General features: G+C 39.4%; 1 protein-coding gene across 1 annotated transcript in view; it reads left to right on the top strand.

The window, feature by feature from the left end:
• Positions 1 to 25468, top strand: part of FBXL13 (F-box and leucine rich repeat protein 13) — a 219903-nt gene that overhangs the window by 142406 nt on the left and 52029 nt on the right. The window contains exons 13-17 of the mRNA XM_056118511.1: positions 14078 to 14176; positions 14836 to 14953; positions 15040 to 15202; positions 20226 to 20345; positions 21183 to 21309. Coding sequence (XP_055974486.1) covers positions 14078 to 14176; positions 14836 to 14953; positions 15040 to 15202; positions 20226 to 20345; positions 21183 to 21309 — 627 coding nt within the window. The remainder of the gene's footprint in view (positions 1 to 14077; positions 14177 to 14835; positions 14954 to 15039; positions 15203 to 20225; positions 20346 to 21182; positions 21310 to 25468) is intronic.

A 25468-nucleotide genomic window follows, 5' to 3' on the forward strand; every position in this document is an offset into this window, starting at 1 on the left:
AAGGTCCCCTCTATACCCATTTTGGCTAGGGTTTTCATCATAAAGGGGTGCTGGATCTTATCAAATGCTTTCTCTGCATCTATTGATATGATCATATGCTTTTTATCTTTTCTTTTGTTGATATGGTGGATTATGTTGATTGATTTCCGAATGTTGAACCATCCTTGCATCCCTGGGATGAATCCTACTTGGTCATGGTGTATGATCTTTTTGATGAGTAGTTGGATTCTATTTGCTAGTAGTTTGTTGAGGATCTTTGCATCTGTGTTCATCAGGGATATCGGCCTGTAATTCTCTTTCTTTGTGGTATCTCTGTCTGCTTTTGGTATCAGTGTGATATTTGCTTCGTAGAAACTGTTTGGAAGTGTTTTTGATATTTCAATTTCGTGGAAAAGCTTAAAGAGTATTGGGAGTAAGTCCTCTTTAAAGATTTGGAAGAATTCACTAGTGAATCCATCCGGGCCAGGACTTTTGTGCTTGGGGAGACTTTTTATTACCAGTTCAATTTCCTTGATGGTGATAGGTCTGTTCAGGTATTCCAGGTCTTCTTGGTTCAGCCTTGGGAGTCTGTAGGAGTCTAGGAATTTATCCATTTCCTCGAGGTTTTGATGTTCCGTGGCATAAAGCTTCTCAAAGTACTCCCTAAGGATCCTCTGAATTTCTGTGGTTTCTGTTGTAATGACCCCCTTTTCATTTCTGATTCGGTTTATTAGGGTTTTCTCTCTCCCTTTCTTTGTGAGTTTTGCTAGAGGCTTATCGATCTTGTTAATTTTCTCAAAGAACCAGCTCTTGGTTTCATTGATCTTTCGGATTGTTTTTTGGGTTTCCATCTCGTTAATCTCTGCTCTGAGTTTTATTATTTCCTTTCTCCTGTTCGGGTTGTGCTCCTTTTTTTGGTCCTTCTCCAAGCTCTTAAGCTGTGAGGTTAGGTTACTTATGTGTGCTCGCTCCTCCTTCCTGAGGAATGCTTGTAGAGCTATAAACTTTCCTCTTAACACAGCCTTTGCTGTGTCCCATAAGTTTTGGTAACTCGTGTTCTCATTTTCATTCGTTTCTAGGAATCTTTTGATTTCCTCTTTGATTTCCTGTCTAATCCACTCGTTGTTCAATAGTGCACTGTTTAATTTCCAGGTGTTTGATTTAGTTTTCTGTTTTTGTGTGTGATTTACTTCTAATTTCAGCGCATTATGGTCTGAGAAGATTGTTGATACAATCTCTACCTTCTTAATTTTATGGAGGCATGTTTTGTGGCTCAGCATGTGGTCTATCTTGGAGAATGTTCCATGTACGCTTGAGAAGAATGTGTATTCAGCTTTTTGTGGATGAAGTGTCCTGTATATATCTACTAAGTCCCTTTCTTCCATTGTTTCCCTCAAATGAAGTATGTCCTTGCTAAGCTTGAGTCTGGTTGATCTATCAAGAGGTGACAAAGCAGTGTTGAAGTCTCCCACTAGTATTGTGTTGCTATTGATATCTTTTTCCAAATCTATGAGTAGTTGTTTTAAGTACTTTGCTGGTCTCTCATTAGGTGCATATACATTTATTATTGTAAGTTCTTCCTGTTGTACAGATCCTCTGATCAATAAGTAATGGCCTTCACTGTCTCTTATGACCTTCCTCACTCTGAAATCAATGTGGTCTGATATAAGGATGGCTACCCCAGCTTTTTTATGGGAGCTGTTTGCCTGTAGGATTGTTTTCCAGCCTTTGACTCTGAGTCTGTGTTTGCTTTGACTATTGAGATGCGTTTCTTGCAGGCAGCAGAATGTTGGGTTCAATTTTCTAATCCATCCTGCCACTCTATGTCTTTTAATTGGTGCGTTTAGCCCATTGACATTGAGAGAGATTATTGTTATGGGATTTTGTCCCATTGTTATGTTAAAATTGGGTGTATTTGAGGGGCCTTTCTTGCCTTAAAGTAGCCCATTTAGTTGTTCTTGTAACCATGGTTTTGAGTCTATGAAGTTCCTGAGCTGTTGTTTGTCTGTGAAACTGTGTGTTGTTCCTTCTATTATGAATGAGAGTCTTGCTGGGAAAAGTATTTTGGGGGAGGCATTTATTTCATTGAGTTTTTTTACTATGTCCCACCACTGTTTTCGGGCCATGAGGGTTTTATCAGAAAAATCAGCTGTGAATTTTAAGGATGCTCCTTTGTAAGAGATTTCTTTCTTCGATCTTGCTGCTTTCAGAATTTTGTCTCTGTCTAAGGTTTTGGTCATTTTGATCAGAATGTGTCTTGGGGTATTTTTATTCGGATTTCTTCTAGCTGGTACCCTTCGGGCTTCCTGAATGTGGTCACAAGTTTTCTTCAGCTCTGGAAATGTTGTAGCAATGATGTCTTTGACAGTTTCTTCTTCATCGAGGTTTTCTTCCTGTCCCTCTGGGACTCCAATAATTCTTATGTTACCCCTCTTGGCTTCATCACGATCTTCTCTTGCCATCTGTTCCCGAATTGTGAGTCTCTTTTCCATTTTCTGCTCTTTTCGGGAGAGTCTCTGAACTTCATCTTCGAGCTCACTGATTCTGTTCTCAGCCGCTGTTACTCTGCTGCTGAGGCCTTCCACTGAGCTTTTCAATTCGCCTACGAGGTTTTTCAGGTCTGACATTTCTGATTGCATTTTCCTCATTTCTGCCTTTAGATCCTCTTGTCTTCTATTGGCATTGCTTTCCATTGTTTCTTTTAATTCCCTAAGCATCCTAAGTAGCTCCCTTCTGAATTCCTTGTCAGAGAGGTTGTCTAACACTACAGTACTGTCGGTGTCATCTGGGCTAGACTCTTCAATATGAATGTTTGGTGGGCTTTTGCGTTGCTTTACCATTGTGAGAGGTGTGGTTTAGTCCTTCACGTTCAGTGTTACTATTCTGCTTGATATGCAGTGTGAGTTAAGATAGGCTTATGAGTTATTGGCAACTGTATTTCTAGTGGCTGAGCTAAAATAGAGAAGTTTCCATCTAAGAAGTTAGCTTATGGTTCCTATGGCATATGTAGTGGGAAAATATTTCGCGGCCGCGTTAGTGGCCGCGGCTCCGGAAAGAGTCCCTGGCACTGGGCGAGGAGTTGGGAATGTCTCCTGTTTGGAATTGGAGCCGTTCAGCTTTGTTGCCCAGAGCTGGGCCTCTGTGCCCGTCCCACGCGGCTCAGGGGTTGAAAACCGGCTGTCTCGGTGCTGTTTCTAGCTGCGCGTGCCCAGAGAGGAACCCAGGCCCTTGGGGGAGGGCTGTACCTGTTGGAATTGGAGCCGTTCAGCTTTGTTGCCCAGAGCTGGGCCTCTGTGCCCGTCCCACGCGGCTCAGGGGTTGAAAACCGGCTGTCTCGGTGCTGTTTCTAGCTGCGCGTGCCCAGAGAGGAACCCAGGCCCTTGGGGGAGGGCTGTACCTGTTGGAATTGGAGCCGTTCAGCTTTGTTGCCCAGAGCTGGGCCTCTGTGCCCGTCCCACGCGGCTCAGGGGTTGAAAACCGGCTGTCTCGGTGCTGTTTCTAGCTGCGCGTGCCCAGAGAGGAACCCAGGCCCTTGGGGGAGGGCTGTACCTGTTGGAATTGGAGCCGTTCAGCTTTGTTGCCCAGAGCTGGGCCTCTGTGCCCGTCCCACGCGGATCAGGGGTTGAAAACCGGCTGTCTCGGTGCTGTTTCTAGCTGCGCGTGCCCAGAGAGGAACCCAGGCCCTTGGGGGAGGGCTGTACCTGTTGGAATTGGAGCCGTTCAGCTTTGTTGCCCAGAGCTGGGCCTCTGTGCCCGTCCCACGCGGATCAGGGGTTGAAAACCGGCTGTCTCGGGGCTGTTTCTAGCTGCGCGTGCCCAGAGAGGAACCCAGGCCCTTGGGGGAGGGCTGTACCTGTTGGAATTGGAGCCGTTCAGCTTTGTTGCCCAGAGCTGGGCCTCTGTAACCGTCCCACGCGGCTCAGGGGTTGAAAACCGCCTGTCTCGGGGCTGTTTCTAGCTGCACGTGCCCAGAGAGGAACCCAGGCCCTTGGGGGCGGGCTGTACCTGTTGGAATTGGAGCCGTTCAGCTTTGTTGCCCAGAGCTGGGCCTCTGTAACCGTCCCACGCGGATCAGGGGTTGAAAACCGGCTGTCTCGGGGCTGTTTCTAGCTGCGCGTGCCCAGAGAGGAACCCAGGCCCTTGGGGGCGGGCTGTACCTGTTGGAATTGGAGCCGTTCAGCTTTGTTGCCCAGAGCTGGGCCTCTGTGCCCGTCCCACGCGGCTCCGACTTCATCTTTTCTAACTGCTACATAGTACTCCATTGTGTAGATGTACCAAAGTTTCTTTAACCAGTCATCTGTTCTCGGGCACTCGGGTTTTTTCCAGATTCTAGCTATTGTAAAGAGTGCTGCAATGAACAAACAAGTGCAGATGTCACTTCAACTATACTTTTTTTACTTCTCTAGGATATACTCCCAGGAGTGGTATTGCTGGGTCAAATGGGAACTCAATTTCTAGTTTTTTGAGAATCGTCCATACTCTTTTCCAAAAGGACTGAACCAGTCAGCATTCCCACCAGCAGTGAAGGAGGGTCCCTTTCTCCCCACATCCGCGCCAGCACCAATTGCTTTTGTTCTTTTGGATGTGGGCCAGTCTCTGTGGTGTGAGATGATATCTCATTGTGGTTTTGATCTGCATCTCTCTGATGAGTAATGATGTAGAACATTTTCTCATGTTCCTTTTAGCCATTCGGATTTCTTTTTTGAGAAAGTTTCTGTTCATTTCGTCACCCCATTTTTTGATGGGGTTGGATGTTTTCTTCTTGTGGAGTTCAACCAGTACTTTGTATATTCTTGATATCAACCCCTTGCCGGATGTGTATTCGGCAAATATCCTTTCCCATTCTGTAGACTGTGTTTGTATTTTGGTCACTGTTTCTTTTGAGGTGCAGAAGCTTCTTAGTTTAAGAAGTAGTTTAAGATAGTCCCATTTGTCTATCTCTGTTTTCACTTGCTCGGCCAGTGGCATGACATCTTTAAAGATACCAATAGTTTCAATATCATGGAGGGTTTTGCCAACTTTATCTTCAATGTACCTTATGGATTCCAGTCTGATGTTGAGGTCTTTAATCCATTTTGATCTTACTTTTGTACATGGTGTTTAGGCAGAGATCTGAGCCCACTTTTTTTAAAAAAATTTTTATTATTGAGACACCATGAGGTACATTTGTAGACTTACAAATTTTTGTGCTTGGGTTTCCATTATAAAATGATCAAATACCCATCTCTCCACCAGTGTCCATTTCCCACCACCACAGATCCCAGTATCCCTCTCACCCCCTAACCCCCCATCCCACCCTGCCTCTGTTGCAGGGCATTCCCTTTTGTTCTCTCTCTCCAATTGGGTGTTGTGGCTTGCAAAAGAGGCAATGGGTGGCAATCATGTTTTGTCTATAGTCTGTTTCAGCATGCTTCTCCCATCCTGGGACGATCCTCCCAACAACCTTTATTTGGTGCGCCCTTCTCTATCTGAGCTCCCTTTTCCCCTAGCATGTGAGCCCACTTTCTTGCATGTAGTCATCCAGTTTTGACAGCACAATTTGTTAAAGAGGCTTTCCCTGCTTCACTTCACTTTTCTTGCCCCCTTATCAAAGATTAAATGATCATATGCTTGGGGGGAGATGTCAGTATATTCAACCCTGTTCCAATGGTCTGCAGCTCTGCCTTTGTTCCAGTACCATGCTGTTTTAATTTTTACTGCTTTGTAGAGTAGAGTTTGAAGTTATGGAGGTTGATTCTTCCCATTTTCTTTTTCCCAAGAATTTCTTTAGCTATTCCTGGGGGCTTATTGTTCCATATAAGTTTCAGGGGTGCATATGGACCCCTGAGCACCACCAGGGGTGATTCCTGAGTGCAGAGCCAAGAGTAACCCTGTGAATTGCTGGGTGTGACCCGAAAAGCAAAATAAATAAATAAATAAGTAAGTAAATAAACAATAATTAAAAAAATCACAATAGGAATTCTAGTAAAATTTTTTCGGACTTTCAGAAGGAGAGGGATAGACATAAAAAGATTGCATTATCTGGGGGACATAAAGTAACAAAATAGGAGATTAATACCCAAGAATAGCCGAGATCAGTACCAGAAGGATTACTTCATGGCTTAGAGGGCAGCTGGGCATTCTAGGGAAAGGGCAGCTCAGATAGAGAAGGGAGCACCAAATAAAGGGTGTTGGGAGGATCCTCCCAGGATGGAAGATGCATGTTGAAAGTAGACAATGGACCGAACATGATTGGCACTCAATGCCTCTTTTGCAGACCACAACACCCAAAAGGAGAGAAAAAAAAAAGGGAATGCCCTGTCACAGAGGCAGGGTGGGATGGGGGAATGGGGGTGGGAGGGATACTGGGATCCATGGTGGTGGAAAATGGGCACTGCTGGAGGGATGGGTATTTGATCATTGTATAATCGAAACCCAAGCACAAAAATTTGTAAGTCTACAACTGTACCTCATGGTGTTTCACTAATAAAAATATAAAAAATTAAAAAAATTTTAAAAAATTAAAAAAAAATAAAAATAAATTTCAGGGGTGTTTGCTACATTTCTTTGAAGAATGTCATGGGTATCGTAATAGGGATCCCATTGAATTTGTACAGTTCCTTGATAAGTATTGCCATTTTGACGATGTTAATTCTCCCGATCCATGAACAGGGAATATTTTTCCATTTCCTCGTGTCCTCTTTTATTTTCTGAAGTAGTTTTTTGTAGTTTTCCTTGTATAGGTTCTTTACTTCTTTAGTTAAGCTGATTCCTAGGTACCTGATTTTCTGAGGCACAATTGTGAATGGGATTGTTATCTTCATGTCACTTTCTTCTCTTTCACTATTTGCATATAGGAAAGCCATGGACTTTTGGGTATTGATTTTATAGCCTGCAACTTTACTATACAAGTCTATTGTTTCTAGGAGTTTCTTGGTATAGGTTTTAGGGTTCTCTAAGTATAGTATCATCTCATCTGCAAATAGTGAGAGCTTGATTTATTCCTTTCCTACCTGGATGCCCTTAATATGTTTTTCTTGCCTAATCACTATTGCAAGTAGGGAAGTCCTACTTTTTAAAAAATTAACTTCTAATAACATATATGTACTTTCTAAAGAAGTTTCAAATCATCTCTTTGGGAGTTAATAAGTCATGCATAAAATATAGGAAAGTTATTGGAAAAATAGGAGTTACAACTTTTAAAGAGTAAGAGAAGGAAAGTCACAGAATATTGCTAGAGTCACTGGAACGGAAGGGATCCACATGTCACGATAGAAACAATGAGACCTGGGGAACTATTAGGTCAGATAAGGAGACGAGAGGCCTACTGTGAGAATTCTTGGAATGAGACAAGTTCTTGCTAGAACATTTATGTTTGAGGAACTCTGCATAGGACATTAACTTATTTGTTATTGATGAACAATGTTAATCAGAAGGAATACCAGATTAAGAGTTTGTATATCCGTGCCCGTGCATTATCAGTTTATAATCCTCATGAAGGAAAGCCTTTGCTTCCTCACCTGTTGGAGGCTTCTGCAACCTACAGGTGAAGTCAGACTCTTTCAAACAGCCTGCCTCTTCTTCTCTTGTTCCTCAGTCCTGCCAGTCTACAGTATTCGTATGTGAAGAGGCAGGAATTGAGACTATTCAGATCATAATATTAATAAAATGAACCCTGAGAACACTAATAAGAGCTGAAAACATTCTTTTCCACAAAGCTACTGAGGTTAGATATAATAAAATTTAAGCTACATGAGCTACATGAACTAAATCATACACATCTATGGAAAATAGAATTATTCCTCCACAAAGTCAATATTTTAACTAAGAAACTCTCCTTGTTAAATGTTTGGGATTAAAACGTTAAAGGCTTAAGGCTTTTTCTTTAATTGATGATGAGAGGCAACAATAAGGATCTAAGGCTTTTGGGGTTCACTGATCAAAAAGCACAGTGTGGTGGGATGGATTAGGGAAAAAATCCTGTTTTATGCTCTAGTTGACCCACTTGAACTCCAGTGATGTACATCATTTCCAAATATAATGTTGGAAAGTCATAGTACAGACACATGGTAATCTAAAAATATCAAAAGAGTCATACTTACATCTTATAATACAGACTCCAAGCTAAAGAAGATAAACAGGAGACAGAGATGGACATTATAAAATGGTTAAGGGTCCAACCTTCCAAGAAATATATGTATATATATATATATACACATATATATATGGAGAGAGAAAGTGTATATATTTGTATGAGGAGAGGATGACAAGATATATTAAACAATTATTAATAGACATTATGTATATTAACAGATCTGAATATATTAACATACATGAGAATATATATATATAGAAAATATCAAAATATGTAAAATTATTATTAACAGGCCTAAGGAGATACTAGTAGAAACACATTATTAATAGGCGATTTCAATACCCCACTCTCATTATAGATCGACCAGAAAAAATTGATAAGAAAATAACAGATTTAAGTGAGAAATGGAGCAGATGGGTTTAATAGACACATATAGAGTTTCCCCACCACATCCCACCCATAAAGCCAAATATACATTCTTCTCAAGTGCACATGGAACGTTTTTGAAGACCACATATTGTGCCACAGAATAAATGTCAGTTCATGAACATCAAATCATACTAAGTAATTTTCTATAACAATACCATAAAACTAGAATCAACCACAAAAAGAAAGTTGGATAAATCAAGATATATTGCTGAATAATTATGGGCTCAACAAGAAAGTGAAAGGGGAAATTAAAAAATCCTAAAACCAAAAAAGTAAGATAAGGACTATCAGAACATCTGAGATACAGCAAAAGCAGCAGTTAGAGAAAAATTTATAGCAGTGTCAGAAAACGAGAAAAATGTACAACAATCTAACCTCACTTTTTTGTTTTGTCTTGTTTTGTATTGTGGTTATACCCAGAAGTGCTCACAGATTACTCCTGGCTGTGCACTCAGGAATAACTCCTAATGGTGTTCAATGGACCATAAAAGATGCTGGGGACTGAACTCCGGTCAGCTGTGTGTAAAGCAAATGCAACTTATAAATTTTAAAGAGAAGAAAAAATTATAAAGAGAAGAACAAATGAAGTCAAAAGTCACAGAAGGAAGGAAATAAATATTAGAATGGAAAGAACTGAAATAGAAATAGAAATAGAAATAGAAATCTTTTTACAAAAGATCAAGATAAACAAGAGCAAGTTTTTCAAAAGGATAAAATGTTATCAACCCTCAGCTAGGCTTACTAATGAGAGGAAGAGAAAACCATAATGTAATTAGAAATAATAAGGGAAAATTTACAACAGATACCTCAGAAATAGAAAAGATTGTAGGAGATTACTATGAATAGCTTTATACCGCTAAGTTTATACCTAGAAGATATGGACAAATTATTACAATTATGCTACCTCCAAGACTGAAACAGGAGGAAATAGAAAACCAGAACTAACCAATTACAAATAAAGAAATTGAAATACTAATTAGAATTTTCCTCAAATACAAATGCCCAGGATCAGATGGTTTTACTAGTGAATTTCATCAAACTTTTAAAGATGATCCATCGTTCCTTGTCACTGAAAAAAAAAAGTTGAAGAAGAGAGTATGCTTTCAAATTTGCCTTGAGACCAAGATGTCCCTGATATCAAAAGCAGACATGAGTAGCCTTAAATAAATAAACTACAAACTAATACATTGTTATAAAGTAGAATTTGTTTTAGGGATGCAAAAATGTCTTAACATCAATTAACGTAGTATACAATATCAATAAAAGGAAAGATAAAAGCATGATCAGGATAGATGAGGAGAAGGCATTTGACAAGTCAGAATTTATTTGATAATTTAAAAAACTAAATTAAAAGGGGCAGAAACATATCCCAAATAGTAAAGGCTATGGACAAAACTGCTAACATAATACTCAATGGTAGAAAAAAACCCTTAAAAATAGAATAAAAAACTTGCAAATTATATATGTAAAGATATACTCTCCAAGTACAAGTGTGAAAGATCAAGTATAACAGCATTGGTCTGACCGAGAAGAGAAGGCATCAATCACATCACACTGTTTTCTACACTGGAGAAGAACTGTTCGTCGGAAAATGTGACAAAAGAGGCATCGGTGGTGTCGGTGTAGTTGCCAATATGAACTTGGCCATGAGCATTGATTCATTCAAATGCGTAACAATCCAAATTGGATGATTACACTTGAATAGATGTGGCTCACTGCCAACAGTTTCTATCTTCATTGTCTACGCACCAACATCCAATTATGATGAAGGAGAAATTGAGAAGTTCTGCATGGAGCTGGAGAAGTTCAATAAAGAAGACCACAATTCTGACTTGTCAAGATCTTCTACAAGATCATTGTTGGTGATTTTAATGCCAAGATAGGACTAAGAAGATTGGCTGAAGAACTCCATCCACATCAGGACCCATGGCCAAAAATGGAACGAACAGGGTAAGAGACTGTCTGAATTCATCATGTTGACAAAGACCATCCATGGTAACTCACAATGCCAGAAGGCGGAATCTAAACGTTGGACATGGGAGTCTCCTGGTGGATGGTCCACAACAAAGTTGACACATCATATTCAATCGACGGTTTTGCCTGACCGATATCGCTTTTGTCCCAAAATTCCAAACGGGATCAGACCACTGTCTCTTCATGCAAAATTCTACTTCACAGAGTGGGGAGAAAGGGCTGCAAAGTTTAAGAAAAGAACTCCCAGAACGACCACCAACTGGGAGCTCTTTGGCATTATTGCGATGACATGGGAAGATGGCGTCCTTGACAACATTGACGAGGACTATGATCCACTGGTTCAGCACCTCCATGATTGTGCGAAGAATGCAGAAAGAGAGAGAGAGAGGGTGAGAGAGAGAGAGATAACCACAAAAAGATGCCTGTCTTCAAAAACTCTCGAGCTCATTCACAAACGTGGCTTGGCACATGCCTCAGCAACTGCAAGCTAATGTCTGAGCTTGCAAAGCAGTGCAGAGAAGCAATAAAGGAAGACCTCAAAGAAATAACAGCAATTCTGGCAGATGCAGCAGAAGCAGGGACAAGCATTCGCAACGCCCGCCTGTCCTTCGCCAACTACAAGACCAAGATGACTGCCCTCCAACATCCTGATGGATCTCTCACATCTTCCAGAAGGGCAATGGAAAAGATTATCCATGACTTCTACTCGGATATCTTTGATAGCCACATTCACCTGCCCACATACCAAATTCCACGGGATGGTTATGTCGTTCCCAACATTCTCCCTTCTGAAATCCAACAGGTCATTTCGTCAGTAAAGAAGTGAACACACCTGACCCAGACAAGGTCAGACCCAAACACCTGAAGAATCTGACATCAGTACTCATCAATACACTGGCTCAGCTCTTCACACGCTACCTGTCTGAATGCAAGGTTCCATCTTGTGCTGTTGTACAAGAAAGGAGACATCCATGACATTGGCAACTATTGCCCAATCTGCCTATTGTCTGTCATCTACAAGCTGTTCACTCGAGTCGTCCTGAAAAGGATTGGCAGAACACTATGAAGGACAACCATGTGAGCAAGCCAGGTTCCGCAAAGGATTCAGCATGATCGACCATATCCACATGATAACCAAGCTCATTGAGGTTTCTCAGGAGTTCAAGATGCCGCCCTGTCCAACATTCATTCATTTAAAGAAGGCCTTTGATTCTGTTGAGACAGAGCAATCATCAGAGCTCTAGCCAAACAGGCCATTCAAACTCAGTATCAGGATCCTCTGTGAGCTGTATTACGAATTCACTACCAGGATCTCACCTTTCTACAAAGAAGTGATCATCCATGTCAAGAGAGGGGTTCGGCAGGGTGATACCATTTCACTGAAACTGTCAGTGCCACCCTTAAGAGCATCATGCGACGACTGGAATGGGCAGAAATGGGGGTGAAGATAGATGGACGGCAGTTACACCACCTCCACTTTGCTATTGTTCTAATAACACAAAACATTAGCCAAGTGGCACAAATGCTGGCTGACTTCGACCGTGAGTATGGAAAGGTCGGACTACAGTTGAATTGCAAAAAGACAATGTTTATGAGAAACAGTCTCATTCGTGGCATTCCATTTACTCTCAAATGAACGAACATCTCCGAATGCAACAGTTATGTGTACCTAGGTCGAGAAGTCAACATGACGAATGACCTGGCACCTGAGTTGCCCAGGAGGAAGAGAGAGGCTTGGAACACTTTCAAGAGCATCGAAGAAATAGCTAAGAGGATGAAGAATCTCTGGCTCTGGGCACATCTCTTCGATTCCACTGTTCTTTCTGCATTAACATATGCCTCAGATACCTGGGCCCTATGAAAAGAGAATGAGAACGCTATTCAGATCTCCCAAAGAGGAATTGAAAGAGCTATGCTTAGAGTATCACGCTTTACTCAAATGAGAGAAAGAATCTGAAGTTCCAACCTCCGACGACAGTCAAGAATCAGGGACGCTGTCTCATTCGCCAAGGCGTTGAAAATCAGATGGGCTGGACACGTAATGAGATTTGGAGACAATCGCTGGACTAGATCCATTACCGACTGGATTCCACGGGATGTCAAAAGATTGCTGGTTGCCCACCTACGAGATGGTCAGACTTCTTTGTCAAGACCCTGAACGATTGGTTTGAGGCTCTTCCTGTTTCTAGAATGAGCGGACGCCATTGGACTACAATAGCACGTAACAGGGATGAATGGAGATGTTACGGGCGCCCGCTCACGCGAATCAATGAATAACGGGATGTCAAGTAATCAAGTTATCAAGTGAAACTCTGCAGTGTATATAAGAAACTATTACAATTCAATTCCTGAGTGGTAATATTATTTTAAAAACAAATGACTTGAACAGACATTTCAAGGAGAACAAGAAGAGTGTATGTACAAATGACTAATAAGCACATTAAAAATGCCCAGGTTAGTAGTTATTAAAGACATAAATCAAAATCACACTGAGATACCACTTCATATTCAGTAGGAAACTTTTCTATAGAAAAAAATAGAAAAATAATTGTTGGCCAAAATGTGGAGAAATTGAAATTATCTTAGTTGCTGGTATGAATGTAAAATGTAACCATGAAAAGATTTTGGTGATTTCTGACAAATTTAACTTTACTATATTTATGGCCCAACAATTCTACATGGAGGTTATATGCTCAAAAGAATTGAAAATGCATATTCAAACAAATATGTATGTGTATATATATGATCATCATAACACTATTTAAAAAATCTAAACATGGAAGCAGTCCACATATCCCTCACTAGATCAAGGAAAACAGTGTGTGATATAATTCATCTATCAAACATCATTCAGCCAGAAATATGAATTAGATATATATGCTATATTGTGGATAATCCTAAAAAATATTATAGTAAATGAACTTCCTACTAAAAATATACCAAACAAAAGGCCACATATTTGTAAATAATAGAATAGACACATTTATAGCAACAGAAAGCAGATTAGAATTTGCTGGGGCTCTGAGAAGTATGGGAAGAAACTATTTAATAGGAAAAGTTTTTTTTATGGTGGTAGAAGTGTCTAGTAGTTACCTAGATGTTGTGTTTCCCAAAATTACCAAAGGTTTAATGGTTTAAGTAAATAGTTTATGTTATATGAATTTAACCTCAATAAAAAATTAGCTAGTAAGTTATCTAGATTGCTGTGATTATTTCACAACATGTACATATAAAAATTAAATCAAGAGAATAAAGACAGTTATATTCTTTCCCACTACCATATGGTTTATATTATGGTTTATATTTTAAAATACTCAAGTCCAGAGAGATAGTACGAACAACTAGTGCATATGCTTTGCATGCAGGAGCCTGGCTTCAATCCTCAGCATCTCATGATCTGAGCACCTCATTGCCAACCCTTGAATATGGAGCCAGGAGTACCTGCTGAGCACCCCTGCAGGCTGAGCAGCCCTGCATGTGGCTCAAAAAAATCAATAAAACAAACAAAACCCTTCAAACATAGTAGTAAGATCCTGATAAATGTTTGGTTAGTAGTGAGTAGTTTGTTAAGAGTCACACTAATGAATTCTTCCATCACTTCCATTTCTCTGCAAAATCTAGATTTCAGTACAAGGCTTCAAGAACATTGCAAACAGCTGCTCTGGAATTAAGCATCTGACCATCAATGATATGCCAACTTTGACAGACAATTGTGTAAAAGTAGGTAACTAGAAAGTAAATTTTCTTCTCAGATGTAATGTTTCTAGTGACTTGAATTATTGAAAAATATAATTGGGCTTTTTATTTAGCTTTTATAGTAAGATCATTAAAATATTTATACACATATTTGAACATTTATATCCTTAAATATCACAAAAATTTTGTTTTACAGTAAGCATATTTTTGTTGCATTGCTATTGTAGCTTAAAATACTATAAATTACTGTAAGTTTTCGGAGAGCCCGGCAAGCTACCGAGAGTATTCGATATGCCAGACACAGTAACAACAAAGTCTCCAATGGAGACATTACTGGGCCCGCTCGAGCAAATCGACGATCAACGGGAGGGCCTTTAATTAATAAAAAACTATAAGTTTAATTATACACATATCAAGCCTCTTGTTTTTTTCCCTAATCTATTTTCTTGTTGTTCTCATGTACTTTGTAACATGATTTAATTCTGATTCTTCTTCATTACCCATATGTAAGTATACTAAAATATACTGAAGAGATATTCTAGTATCTTTGAATTTTGGTACATATTTATTTAATATATTTCTGAAAATGTTGAGAGGGAAATAAATGACCTCGTTACTAAAATTGTTTAGAAGTTTTGCTTTATACAATGTGGTTAATTCAATTGTCTCTTTCCCCCCCAAAGGCGTTAGTTGAAAATTGCTCTCAGATTACTTCAGTAGTTTTCACTGGTGCCCCACATATCTCTGATTGTACTTTCCAAGCTCTTTCTACCTGCAACCTCAGAAAGCTCCGAATTGAAGGTTTGTGACAACAAAATATACTTCAGTGTTAATTTTTAATATGGCAGCATTTGAAATATACTTTTCTTCTCCTTCTTTTAAACCAGGAAATAACAGGATTACCGACGAAAGCTTAAAATCCATAGACAAGCATTATCCACATATTAACCATCTTTACATGGCAGACTGCAGAGAAATAACTGATGGTGCCCTCAAGTCACTGTCGCTTTTGAGGCACCTAACGGTGTTAAATTTGGCAAATTGTGTAAGGTAATGAGTCCTGTATTCATGAAACTTCTAGTATGTGCCAGACCCTCTCCACAAGGAGTTTATTAGTTAGTAAACATGGAAAAGTTAGGAATTCAGTTGTTAATGTGAAGATAAGTATAGAATTCTGTACTAACACAAAGGAGGGATACCCAATCCAGACTCGTATATAAGGGTTAGAGAATTTTTGTCAGGATAAGCTCATCTATAGTATCATGGACCTTTGTGTGGTTATTTGTCTTTGTATCACAGGGCCAGAGTGATAGTACACGTAGGTGAACTGAATTTGATCCTTGGCATCCCGTATGTTTCCCTGAGCTCTGCCAGGAATATATTCCTGACTTCAGAGCCAGAAGGAACCCCCTGAGCACCACTGGGTATGGCTCTAAAACCAAAAACCAAATTAAAAAAAGAAATGAAATCACAGGGCCAAAATGGTCTACCTTTCTTAGTGAGAGTGCTCAGAGATTGTTCAGTTAATAAGCCTTTTCCCTAATGAACTTTCTAACCTGCTTATGAGGAGCCAGTTTTACTGGAAGCTTTGTTTGTAAGTGCTCTTTAGATTTAGCCTCATTATGGATTTGCTGATATGTGGATTCTTACTGAAGTAAGAACACCTATACATACTTACAGTGTGTACACATATAGTATGTTGTATATGTGTATACATAGATTTATATGCATGTGTGTGGGTGTGTGCAAAATAAATAGCACAATTTGTATTAATATACGAGATACAGTTTTATTTTTATTTTTCACTAGGGCTTCTGCAGGTTAACTAATTTAATAATAAATGGAGGTTTTTCTCCTGCTTCTAGCAGGTAATGTTAATAAAACACTAAAAAGACCTCTTTGACACAATTTATATCTTTGGTGAAATATATTTTCAATATGATCCCATAAAGAATAAGAGGTCTATCCAACACCCTGCGCTTCTTTCTCAATGAACGTACTCTAAGATGAACAGTGAATAACAAGCAAATGTAAAAGGTATTTTCTTTTTTTTTAAATTTATTTATTTATTTATTTATTTTTTAATAGTGAGGCACCATGAGGTACAGTTGTAGACTTACACATTTTTGTGCTTGGGTTTCGATTATACAATGATCAAACACCCATCCCTCCACCAGTGCGCATTTCCCACCACCTCGGATCCCAGCATCCCCTCCCCCCCACAGCCCCTATCCCACCCTGCCTCTGTGGCAGGGCATTTCCCTCTCTCTCAATAAAAGGTATTTTCTGAGCTTGCCAGCATTGTCCCTGAGAGAATCAGCTTTGAGCAAGACTCAGGGCATTTTCCTTGCACATGGGCCAACCCAGGTTCGATCCCAGCATCCCATATATCCCTGAGCGCCACTGGGAGTGATTCGTGAGTGCAGAGCCGGGTGAGTGAGTGCAGAGCCCAATGAATGCTATTAATTATTTATTGACTTATATCATTTTAAGAGCTGGAGCGATAGCACAGCAGGTAGGGCATTTGCCTTGCACACGGTTGACCCAGGTTCAATTCCTCCACCCCTCACGGAGAGTCCGGCAAGCTACAGAGAGTATCTCGCCCCCACAGCAGAGCCTGGCAAGCTACCCATGGCGTATTTGATATGCCAAAAACAGTAACAACAAGTCTCACAATGGAGACGCTACTGGTGCCCACTCGAGCAAATCGATGAACAACGGGAGGACAGCACTACATGAGGCCAAATTCTTTCTGCATCATGTTTTCTCTGCATCAAAAGGAATGTATCCATAAGTTGTTAATGGGGGTTTCAGCTCAGCTAAATGAACCTATATTTCTGTAAGATTCTGGCAATCGTAGTTTTTCCCTCAAATGTTGTTTTGATATTTTACTGTTTATTTTTTCCCGAAGTTGCAGTAGGTACTACTTGATCACATTTTAATATAAAAAAGGAGATATATAATTATAACCATATAATTTTGACTATAGTTATAACCATGATGCCACCTAATTTTAAATTAATAAATGATCAGAAATAACATTTTAAATGAAAATAGCATGAAAACGTTTAAGAATCTTTATTAAGACTGTGTGATTTACAAAATTTTTCATAGTAGAGATGTTTCAGGCATGCAGTGTTGCAATGCCAGTTCCATCACCAGTGTTCCCCTCCCTCAACCAACAGATCCAGCTTCCTTCCCACTCCCTAGCATGACTCCTTGGCAGGCATATAACAAACTTGTATTTCTTGCTCCAACAAAACTTAAAGAAATGGCAAATGAAATTATCAAAAAATATGTTAATAAAGGTTGTGATCACTTGATCACTTGACATCCCGTTACTCATCAGTTTGCTTGAGCGGGCACCAGTAATGTCTCCATTCATCCCTGTCACGTACTAGGGTAGCCCAATGGCGTCTGTTCGTTCTAGGAACATGAGGAGCCTCAAACCGATCATTCAGGGTCTTGACGAAGAATTCTAACCATCTTGTAGGTGGGCGGCCATGCAATCTTTTGACGTCTCATGGAATCCAGTCAGTAATAGCTCTAGTCCAGCGGTAGTCTCCAAATCTCATTACGTGTTCAGCCCATCTGATTTTCAACGCCTTGGAAAATGAGACAGCTTCCCTGATTCTTGATCGTTGATGGAGGTTGGAACTCTGGATTCTTTCTCTCATTTGAATGAAGTGGGTTACTCCAAGCATAGCTCTTTCAATTCCTCTTTGGGAGACCTGAATAGTTTGTGATGATTGGTTGCTATTATGTTAAACAATATAAATATGATAATTATTCATTATTGAAAAAATATAAAATCCCTTGCAAGCTAGGTGTAAACATATCTTTCTTAAATCTAGTAAGGGGCAACCAGATGTATCATTAGTCAGTGCTATACTCAATGCCACATGTTGGAAAGTTTGTCATGTCCTTTAGCGAAGCTTTTTTTTAAAAAATTTTCATTAGTGAGACACCATGAGGTACAGTTGTAGACTTACAAGTCTTTTAATGCTTCTTGCAAAGCTAGTTTTAAGGCTATGAATTCCTTAAGATGTTGCCTGTCCATGAAGTTCTGTATAGTTTCCTTAAATCTGAATTATAATCTACCTAGATAGAGTATTCTTGATAAGTGTTTATTTCATTGACCTTTTATACTATATCTCTCCATACTCTCTAGCTCACAGAGTTTCATTTGATAGATTTGATGTGCATCTTAAGGGCTTTCCCTTTGTATGTAGGTTCCTTTTTTTGGATTTCGTTGCTTTTTTTTTTTCCTCGGGTTCCGGGGCCGAGATCTCCAAGCCTACTCGGATTGGGGTAGAGCATCCTACACCCAGATCCTCCAAATTCCAGTAGGCGGGGGTCACACCCACCAACTGGCCCCCTGGCACCGTGTAATCCCATCAACGGCCAAGACTCAGAGACTATAAAAACCAGCTCCTGGAACTGCGCAGCCGCATTCGCAGCCACGCAACATCCTATTATGACATCTTATTATCTCATTCCTACTTTGGACAAACCGGCAGGCTACCGAATGTAGCCTGCCCACACGGCAGAGTCTGGCAAACTCCCCGTTGCGTACCCAATATGCCAAATACCAGTAACAATGATGGGTCTCATTCTCCTAAAGAGCCTTGAATATAATCTCAGGGCTAGGATGAAGGAGACGTTACTGGGGCCTGCTCGAGGCAATCGACGATTAACAGGATGATTTGTGATTTGTGATTGTGAGTGTTCTGTGCCTATCTTTGGATTTTTGTCTTATTGAGTACAGTGTGTCTTGGAGATTTCCTAGCTGAGTCTATTTTTGCTGAGATCCTTTGGACCTCTTGGATCTTGGTACCTATAATCCACAACTCTGGGAAATCCTTATCAATAATTTCTTTAACTATTGTTTCCTCATAGAATTTGCCACCCTGTTCTTCAGTGACTCTGATAATTCTTACATTGTTTCTCTTGAACTCATTCCATTGTTCTCTGATATATTGTTCATTTCTTTACAGACAATTTTCCACCTTCTGCTGCTTCTTGGCTGTTTCTTCCTCATCTTGGAGTGCTTTGATCTTCTGCTCAATTTCTGTTCTGCTACTTAGAGCATCTTTTGAGTTTTTTATATCACTTACCATGTTCTTCGTTTCTGTCATTTCTGATTGTAGTTTTTTTCACTTCAACTCATACTTTCTGTGCCTTGCTGACTATCTGTGCTGTTGTTTCTTTGAACATGTTCAACATACCCATCATAGTGTCACTAAAGACATTGTCTGAGGATTTACTATTGTTGTTTATGTCTTTAGTGCTGTGAATGTTTTTGCCCATCGAGCTTGGTGTTTTTTCATGTGTCTTCCCCATTGGTTTTTTAGTGTTCTTGCTATGCTGGGGGGTGTGGACCTTTTTAGTTAGAGACAGTGGAAAATGCTGAGGGATTAAGTTGAGGTTGCTCTCTTTCTTTGCTGCCTATCTTTACCAAATGACAGGAAGAATAACTGTGAGAAGCATGTAATTTGTCTTGTAGATCTGTCTTATGTGGCTGCACACTTCAGGAGCTGTGGTGTGGGACCATTTATATGGCACAGATTAGGTGTGGAGACTGCTGGGAGAGATCCAGAAAGGAGTAGAAATAGCTTAATTAATTTTAAATTAATAGCATTTAAATTAATATTTTTACTCTGGGCTGGAGTGATAGCACAGCGGTAGGGCGTTTGCCTTACATGCAGCCAGCCCGGCTGAGCCGAGTTCAATTCCTCCGCCCCTCTCAGAGAGCCTGGCAAGCTACTGAGAGTATTCAATATGCCACACACAGTAACAAGAAGTCTCACAATGGAGATGTTACTGGGCCCACCCGAGCAAATTGATGAACAAAGGGAGGACAGTGTTTTGTTTGTTTGTTTTTTTACTCTTATCATTAAATTAAAAGTTATTTAATCAAATTTGGCTTTGAAATGCTTCACATTACCTGTACTTAGGGTTTACTTGGTTATTTTAGGCTGTATTGAATGGTTACTTATTTTAATATTACTGTATTTATATATGTGTGTATATATGTAATTACATGTAAAACTTTTCTTACTCTTTCCTACAGACTTGGCGATGTGGGACTAAGACATTTTCTTGATGGTCCTTCAAGCTTAAAAATAAGAGAGCTAAATTTAAGTAACTGTACTCACCTGGGTGATGCCTCTATCATAAAACTATCAGAATGGTATGATAAAACAATAATATTTAAAGCATGTTACTAGCAGTTGCATACTTATATTGAAAGAGATCATTTGAGAAGCATGAGGGATGTCCAGATGCCTGTCCACTACTCAGTGGAGCTTTTAAATAAAAGACATTGGAGTCATCAATTAAACTAATCTTTTGATACTTAAATTTTCTTAGTAAACTTACCATAAAGTTTGAGATGGTGTCATTCGTGACATATGACTATATGGAAATGAATGATTTTTACATACATTTTGACTCTATTATTTCCCAAGGGAAGTTCTAACTAGAGGGTTAGAATTGATCCTCCTTATGTCTTGGGGTCTTATGTCACTAAGGAACAACTTCAATTCCCCTAGAATACTTAAAAGGGGAAAGTGAGAATGTCTAGTGGTTACCCATCATAATACTTCCATGAAAGATTTTGTTTACATGTGATACAATTTTTATTTGCTAAAAAATGTCCAATTCTCTTTCACTTAGCTTTGTAATATCCATTTAGTTTTTACTTTTATTTTTTACTTTTTGGGTCACACCCAGCTATACACAGGGGTTACTCCTGCACTCAGGAATTACCCCTCGCAATGCTCGGGGGACCATATGGGATGCTGGGAATCAAACCTGTGTCAGCTGCATGCAAGGCAAATGTCCTATGATTCTGCTATTTATTGATCCAGGTCCTATTTTTTACTTTTAAGTATAAATTTCTATCAATGAAAGGAAAATACATAATTTTATACTATTTGCTTCCCCCAGGTAGTTTTTAATATTAAGAAGTTTCTATTAATGGTGCAATTGAAAGCAGTAACTAATTTTAAATGCTACTTTCTTTCAGCTGCCTTAATTTAAGATACTTAAGTTTACGAAATTGTGATCATTTGACTGATACAGGACTTCAATGTATTGCACGCATCCTCTCCTTAATATCAGTAGATATCTCAGGAACAAAAGTTACTGATGAGGTAAAAGTGTTCAAAGCAGTTCAATGACATTATTTTTTGTAATATAATTATTTCCTATTTTGTAGACATTGGCAATAACCCCAAAAGAAACTTCGTTGGAATTTTTATTGGGAATACACTTAATCTGTATAATGCTTTTGGTAAATAGATATTTTTATTATGTTAAGTCCTCTTATTCACATACATGGAATGTTTTCCCATCTCAATGTTTTTTAACACTGTCTTGAAGGTATTTGCTACCTATTTTGTTAAATTTATCTCTAAATACTCAATTCTTTTGGATAAAATTATAAAATAAAATTATTATATTAATTTTTTTCTTTCTTATTCATTATTTTTATATTTTGTTACTAGTCCTTTAGCTCTTATCATTGTGTCCAATAGCTCTTTGATGGTGTGAGAATTTTAGTGCATATTATCATATCACCTACAAATAATAATAGTTTTACTTCTTTTTACTGACCTGAATTTGTTTTTATTTATTTGTTTGGGCCACACCTGGGAGTGGTCAGGGCTTACTCCTGTCTCTGCACTCAGGGATCATTCCTAGTGGGGCTCCAGGGACCATATGCAGTGCCAGGGATTGAACCTGGGTCAGCCACGTGCAAGGCAAGCATCCTGCCTGCCATACTATTCCTCCAGACTTCTGACCTGAATTTCTTTTAATTATTCTTGTCTAGTTACTCTGGTTAAGACATCGAGTATTATATTAAATCAAAATAATGGTAGCATACAACATTGTCTTGTTTCTGACTTTAAAGAAAATGTTCTCTATTTTACCATTGATAATTATATTAACTATGGGTTTATAGTATATATTCTCTTTATTATGCTTAGATATATTCCATGTGTCCCCATTTTATTGATTATTGTATTCCATATAGGTGGTGAGTCTTGTCAAATGCCTTCTCAGCTTTCATTGATATTATCATATGGTTTATGTCTTTCCTTTTATTTATATATTGTATTATATTGATCTGCATATGTTGAATCATCCTGAAGGTGACTGCAATAAACCTTACTTGGTCATAAAATATGATCTTATTAATGTATTGTTGAATTAAATTGGCTAATCTCTTGGGTTTCTTTTTTGTTTTTGTTTTTTTAATTTTAATTTTTGAATCACTGTGAGAAAGTTACAAACTTTCATGTTTGGGTTACAATCACACAATGGTCAAACACCCATCTCTCCACTAGTTAGTGCACATTCCTCACCATCAATTTCCCCAGTTTACCCCCCCTTCCCCACCCTCCCCCTAATCTCTTGTTGAGAATTTTTGCATCTGTTTATCAGGTTTATAGTTTTTCTGCTTTTGCTCTGTTCCTCACTAGTTTGGTTAAGGATAATGTTTTCTTAAAATTTATTGGGAATACTCCAGCTTCTTGGATATTCTTTTTGAAAATTCTGACAACAGGCTTATATTCTTTAATGCTTTGGTAAAATTCACTGGTGAAACTCTATGGTTTAGGACTTTTGGGTAGGTTTTGTGTTGTTGCCTCAATTTCCTTATCTGTGATCAGTTGTTTTATGTTTTATTATTTTTTTTTACTTTTTATTTTTTTTAAAATGTCCAACTCTGAAATTCTCAAACCTTTATTTTTTAAAAAATTTTAATTTTTTCCTCTTTGGGTCACAGCCAGCGATGCACAGGGGTTACTCCTGGCACATGCACTCAGGAATTACTCTTGGCGGTGATCGGGGAACCATATGGGATGCTGGGAATCGAACCAGGGTAGGCCACATGCAAGACAAATGCCCTACCTGCTGTGCTATTGCTCCAGCCCCTATTTTTTTTTCAGTCATGGTTGTCTATGTTTATTTAAAAATCTGTTTCTTACATATAATCAAATTTGTTGTATGTAGTTGTGTATAGTAATTTCTTATAATCCTTGTGAGATATTTGTGAGCAATAGTAGAACCTAAAGAAAGGCAGACCTGGGCTTAGAGCTCCCTTTCTTTGCCTCTCTCTCTCTGTTTTTTTTTTTTTGTGGCTTTTGGGGTCACACCCAGTGATACTCAGGGGTTACTCCTGGCAGTGCATGGGGGACCATATGGGATGCTGGGGATTGAACCTGGGTTGGCTGTGTGCAAGGCAAACACCGTACCCGCTGTACTATGGCTCCAGCACTCTTTGCCTCTTTTCATTACCTGTATTTCTTCTGTGGTTTGGTCTTCCTGTACAGGCCTGCTATGGTTTCACTTTCCCTGGGTGACCTTGGCTCCTGTAACACCATCTCTCGCCATGATCCTTTAGGCATGGGGGCAGTGGTGTTTTTCTGCTGTTGCTGATCTCAAGGTTGTGTTATTATCCCCTTTGGTTTCTCTGAATCTCTATCTGTGTAGCCATCTATAAAGCGAGTTCCCAGTCACTATCCGATTTCCTCAGTTAAGATTACTTGTTTCTGTTTTTCTCATTAGATCTTAGCTGATACAATGAAGAACAGAGACAAGCTCTGAAGCCTTGTTTCTTTTCATAACCCCATAGGGGAGCGGTGAGATGACTTCCCATTACTCTTAGATAATCAGACCTCTGAGGGGGTTCCAGCTTCCTCTCCAGCTGAACAGAGTCCAGGGATGGCTACAACAGGACCCTGTCTGGGACAGCCCCCAGCAGCTCATAGCTTTTCTCTGGCTTTCTCTTCTCTTTTTCCTTTCTCCCCCTTCCTTCACTCTCCCCTCCCCGCACTCCCTCCTCACTCCCCACCTTTCTTCTCTGCTCTTCTGTTCTCTTCTCTTCTTTTGGGATAGATGCTGATATCAATTTAGGAGTGGAAAAACTGTTCCCAGTTATTACATGACTTTTAATAATGATCTGCTACAAATCAGCGTTTAGGATTTGAAGATTAAAGGTTTAGGTTTTTTTTTTTCTTCTGGAAAACCCCTTCTATGACACATACAAATAGAATGCCCAACAGTTGTGTGAAGGATCAGGATAACAAAAAGTAGATCAGCAAATAGCACTATGAAATACATTAAGTCTAAATCTTTGTTAGCACTTATCACAACACCAAAGAATTTGTTTTTTGGTTTGGGGATTTTTGGGGGGGGAGGGGAGGTTGTTTTGGGGCCACACCCAGTGATTTTCAGGGGTTACTTACTCCTGGCTCTGTGCTCAGGAATTACTCAGGGGACCATAAATAGGCAGGGTGCCAGAGATCAAACCTGGGCTGACCCTGTGCAAGGCAAGCACCCTACCCACTGTACTATCACTGTACTATCCACTCTGGCCCCAGTATTTGTTAAATTAATAGAGTGAGGTTTAAATGTTCTATTCTAGTATTTAGCATTTAAAGAAAACTCAGATTTTATTTCAAGTTTTATACGTTAAAGTTTGATATAGTAAGGATGAGTTAAAAATCTTAGGAATATATACTCAAGTCCCATTTACCTTGATAGATATGAGGACCCTGTACAGTGCAGACAGAAGGACAGAGACAAATAAAATAAAGGAAATAGAAAAGTTTATTGGGGTGTGCTCTCAGACAGAACTTTATGAACCATAGTCTCTCTGGGAGAGAATAAGTGGGATTTTTAAGTTGTCTCAGGTGGGGAAAAAAGAACAGAGACCAGTGGAACCAGTGTACTTGGTCTGACCTTGTTATCTGTGGGGGAATCAAAGTGAGGAAGCATGGAATTTATCCTGGTAGCTTCCTGTCACCAGGTAGGCCATAAGTCTAGTCTTCCATGCTGGGAGCAGAGTGATCTCTGATTCTGTGAATGTCACCATTTTATCCAAGAGTCACCATTCGGTCCTGAGCAAAGCTTTCACACTAAAGAAAATTCTTTTCTTGTGAAGAATATATAGTCTTTTTGTTGTTTTTGTTTTGGGAGCCACACCTGGTGGTACTCAGGCTTACTCCTGGCTCTGTACTCAGAGATATTTTTGTGCTGGGTGTTGGGGATAGAACCCAGATTGACTGCATGAAAGACAAATACCTTAACTGCTATACTATCTACCTATCCCCTAGATACACAGTCTAAGGAAATTGTCAATGGACATCTATGGGAAAGAGTACTGGTTGTTTTTTCCCCACAGAGGTTAAGAAACAGCTTTTTTGAAGGTTTTCTTCCTGCAAGTCAGTTGAATGATTGACAGTGCAGTACTACAACAGCTGTGAAGGCTAACCTCAAACAGTCAGAATTAAAATGAGTCAGCCC

Source organism: Sorex fumeus, unplaced genomic scaffold (genome assembly GCF_029834395.1).
Source record: "Sorex fumeus unplaced genomic scaffold, SorFum_2.1 ptg000037l, whole genome shotgun sequence".
NCBI lineage: Eukaryota > Metazoa > Chordata > Mammalia > Eulipotyphla > Soricidae > Sorex > Sorex fumeus.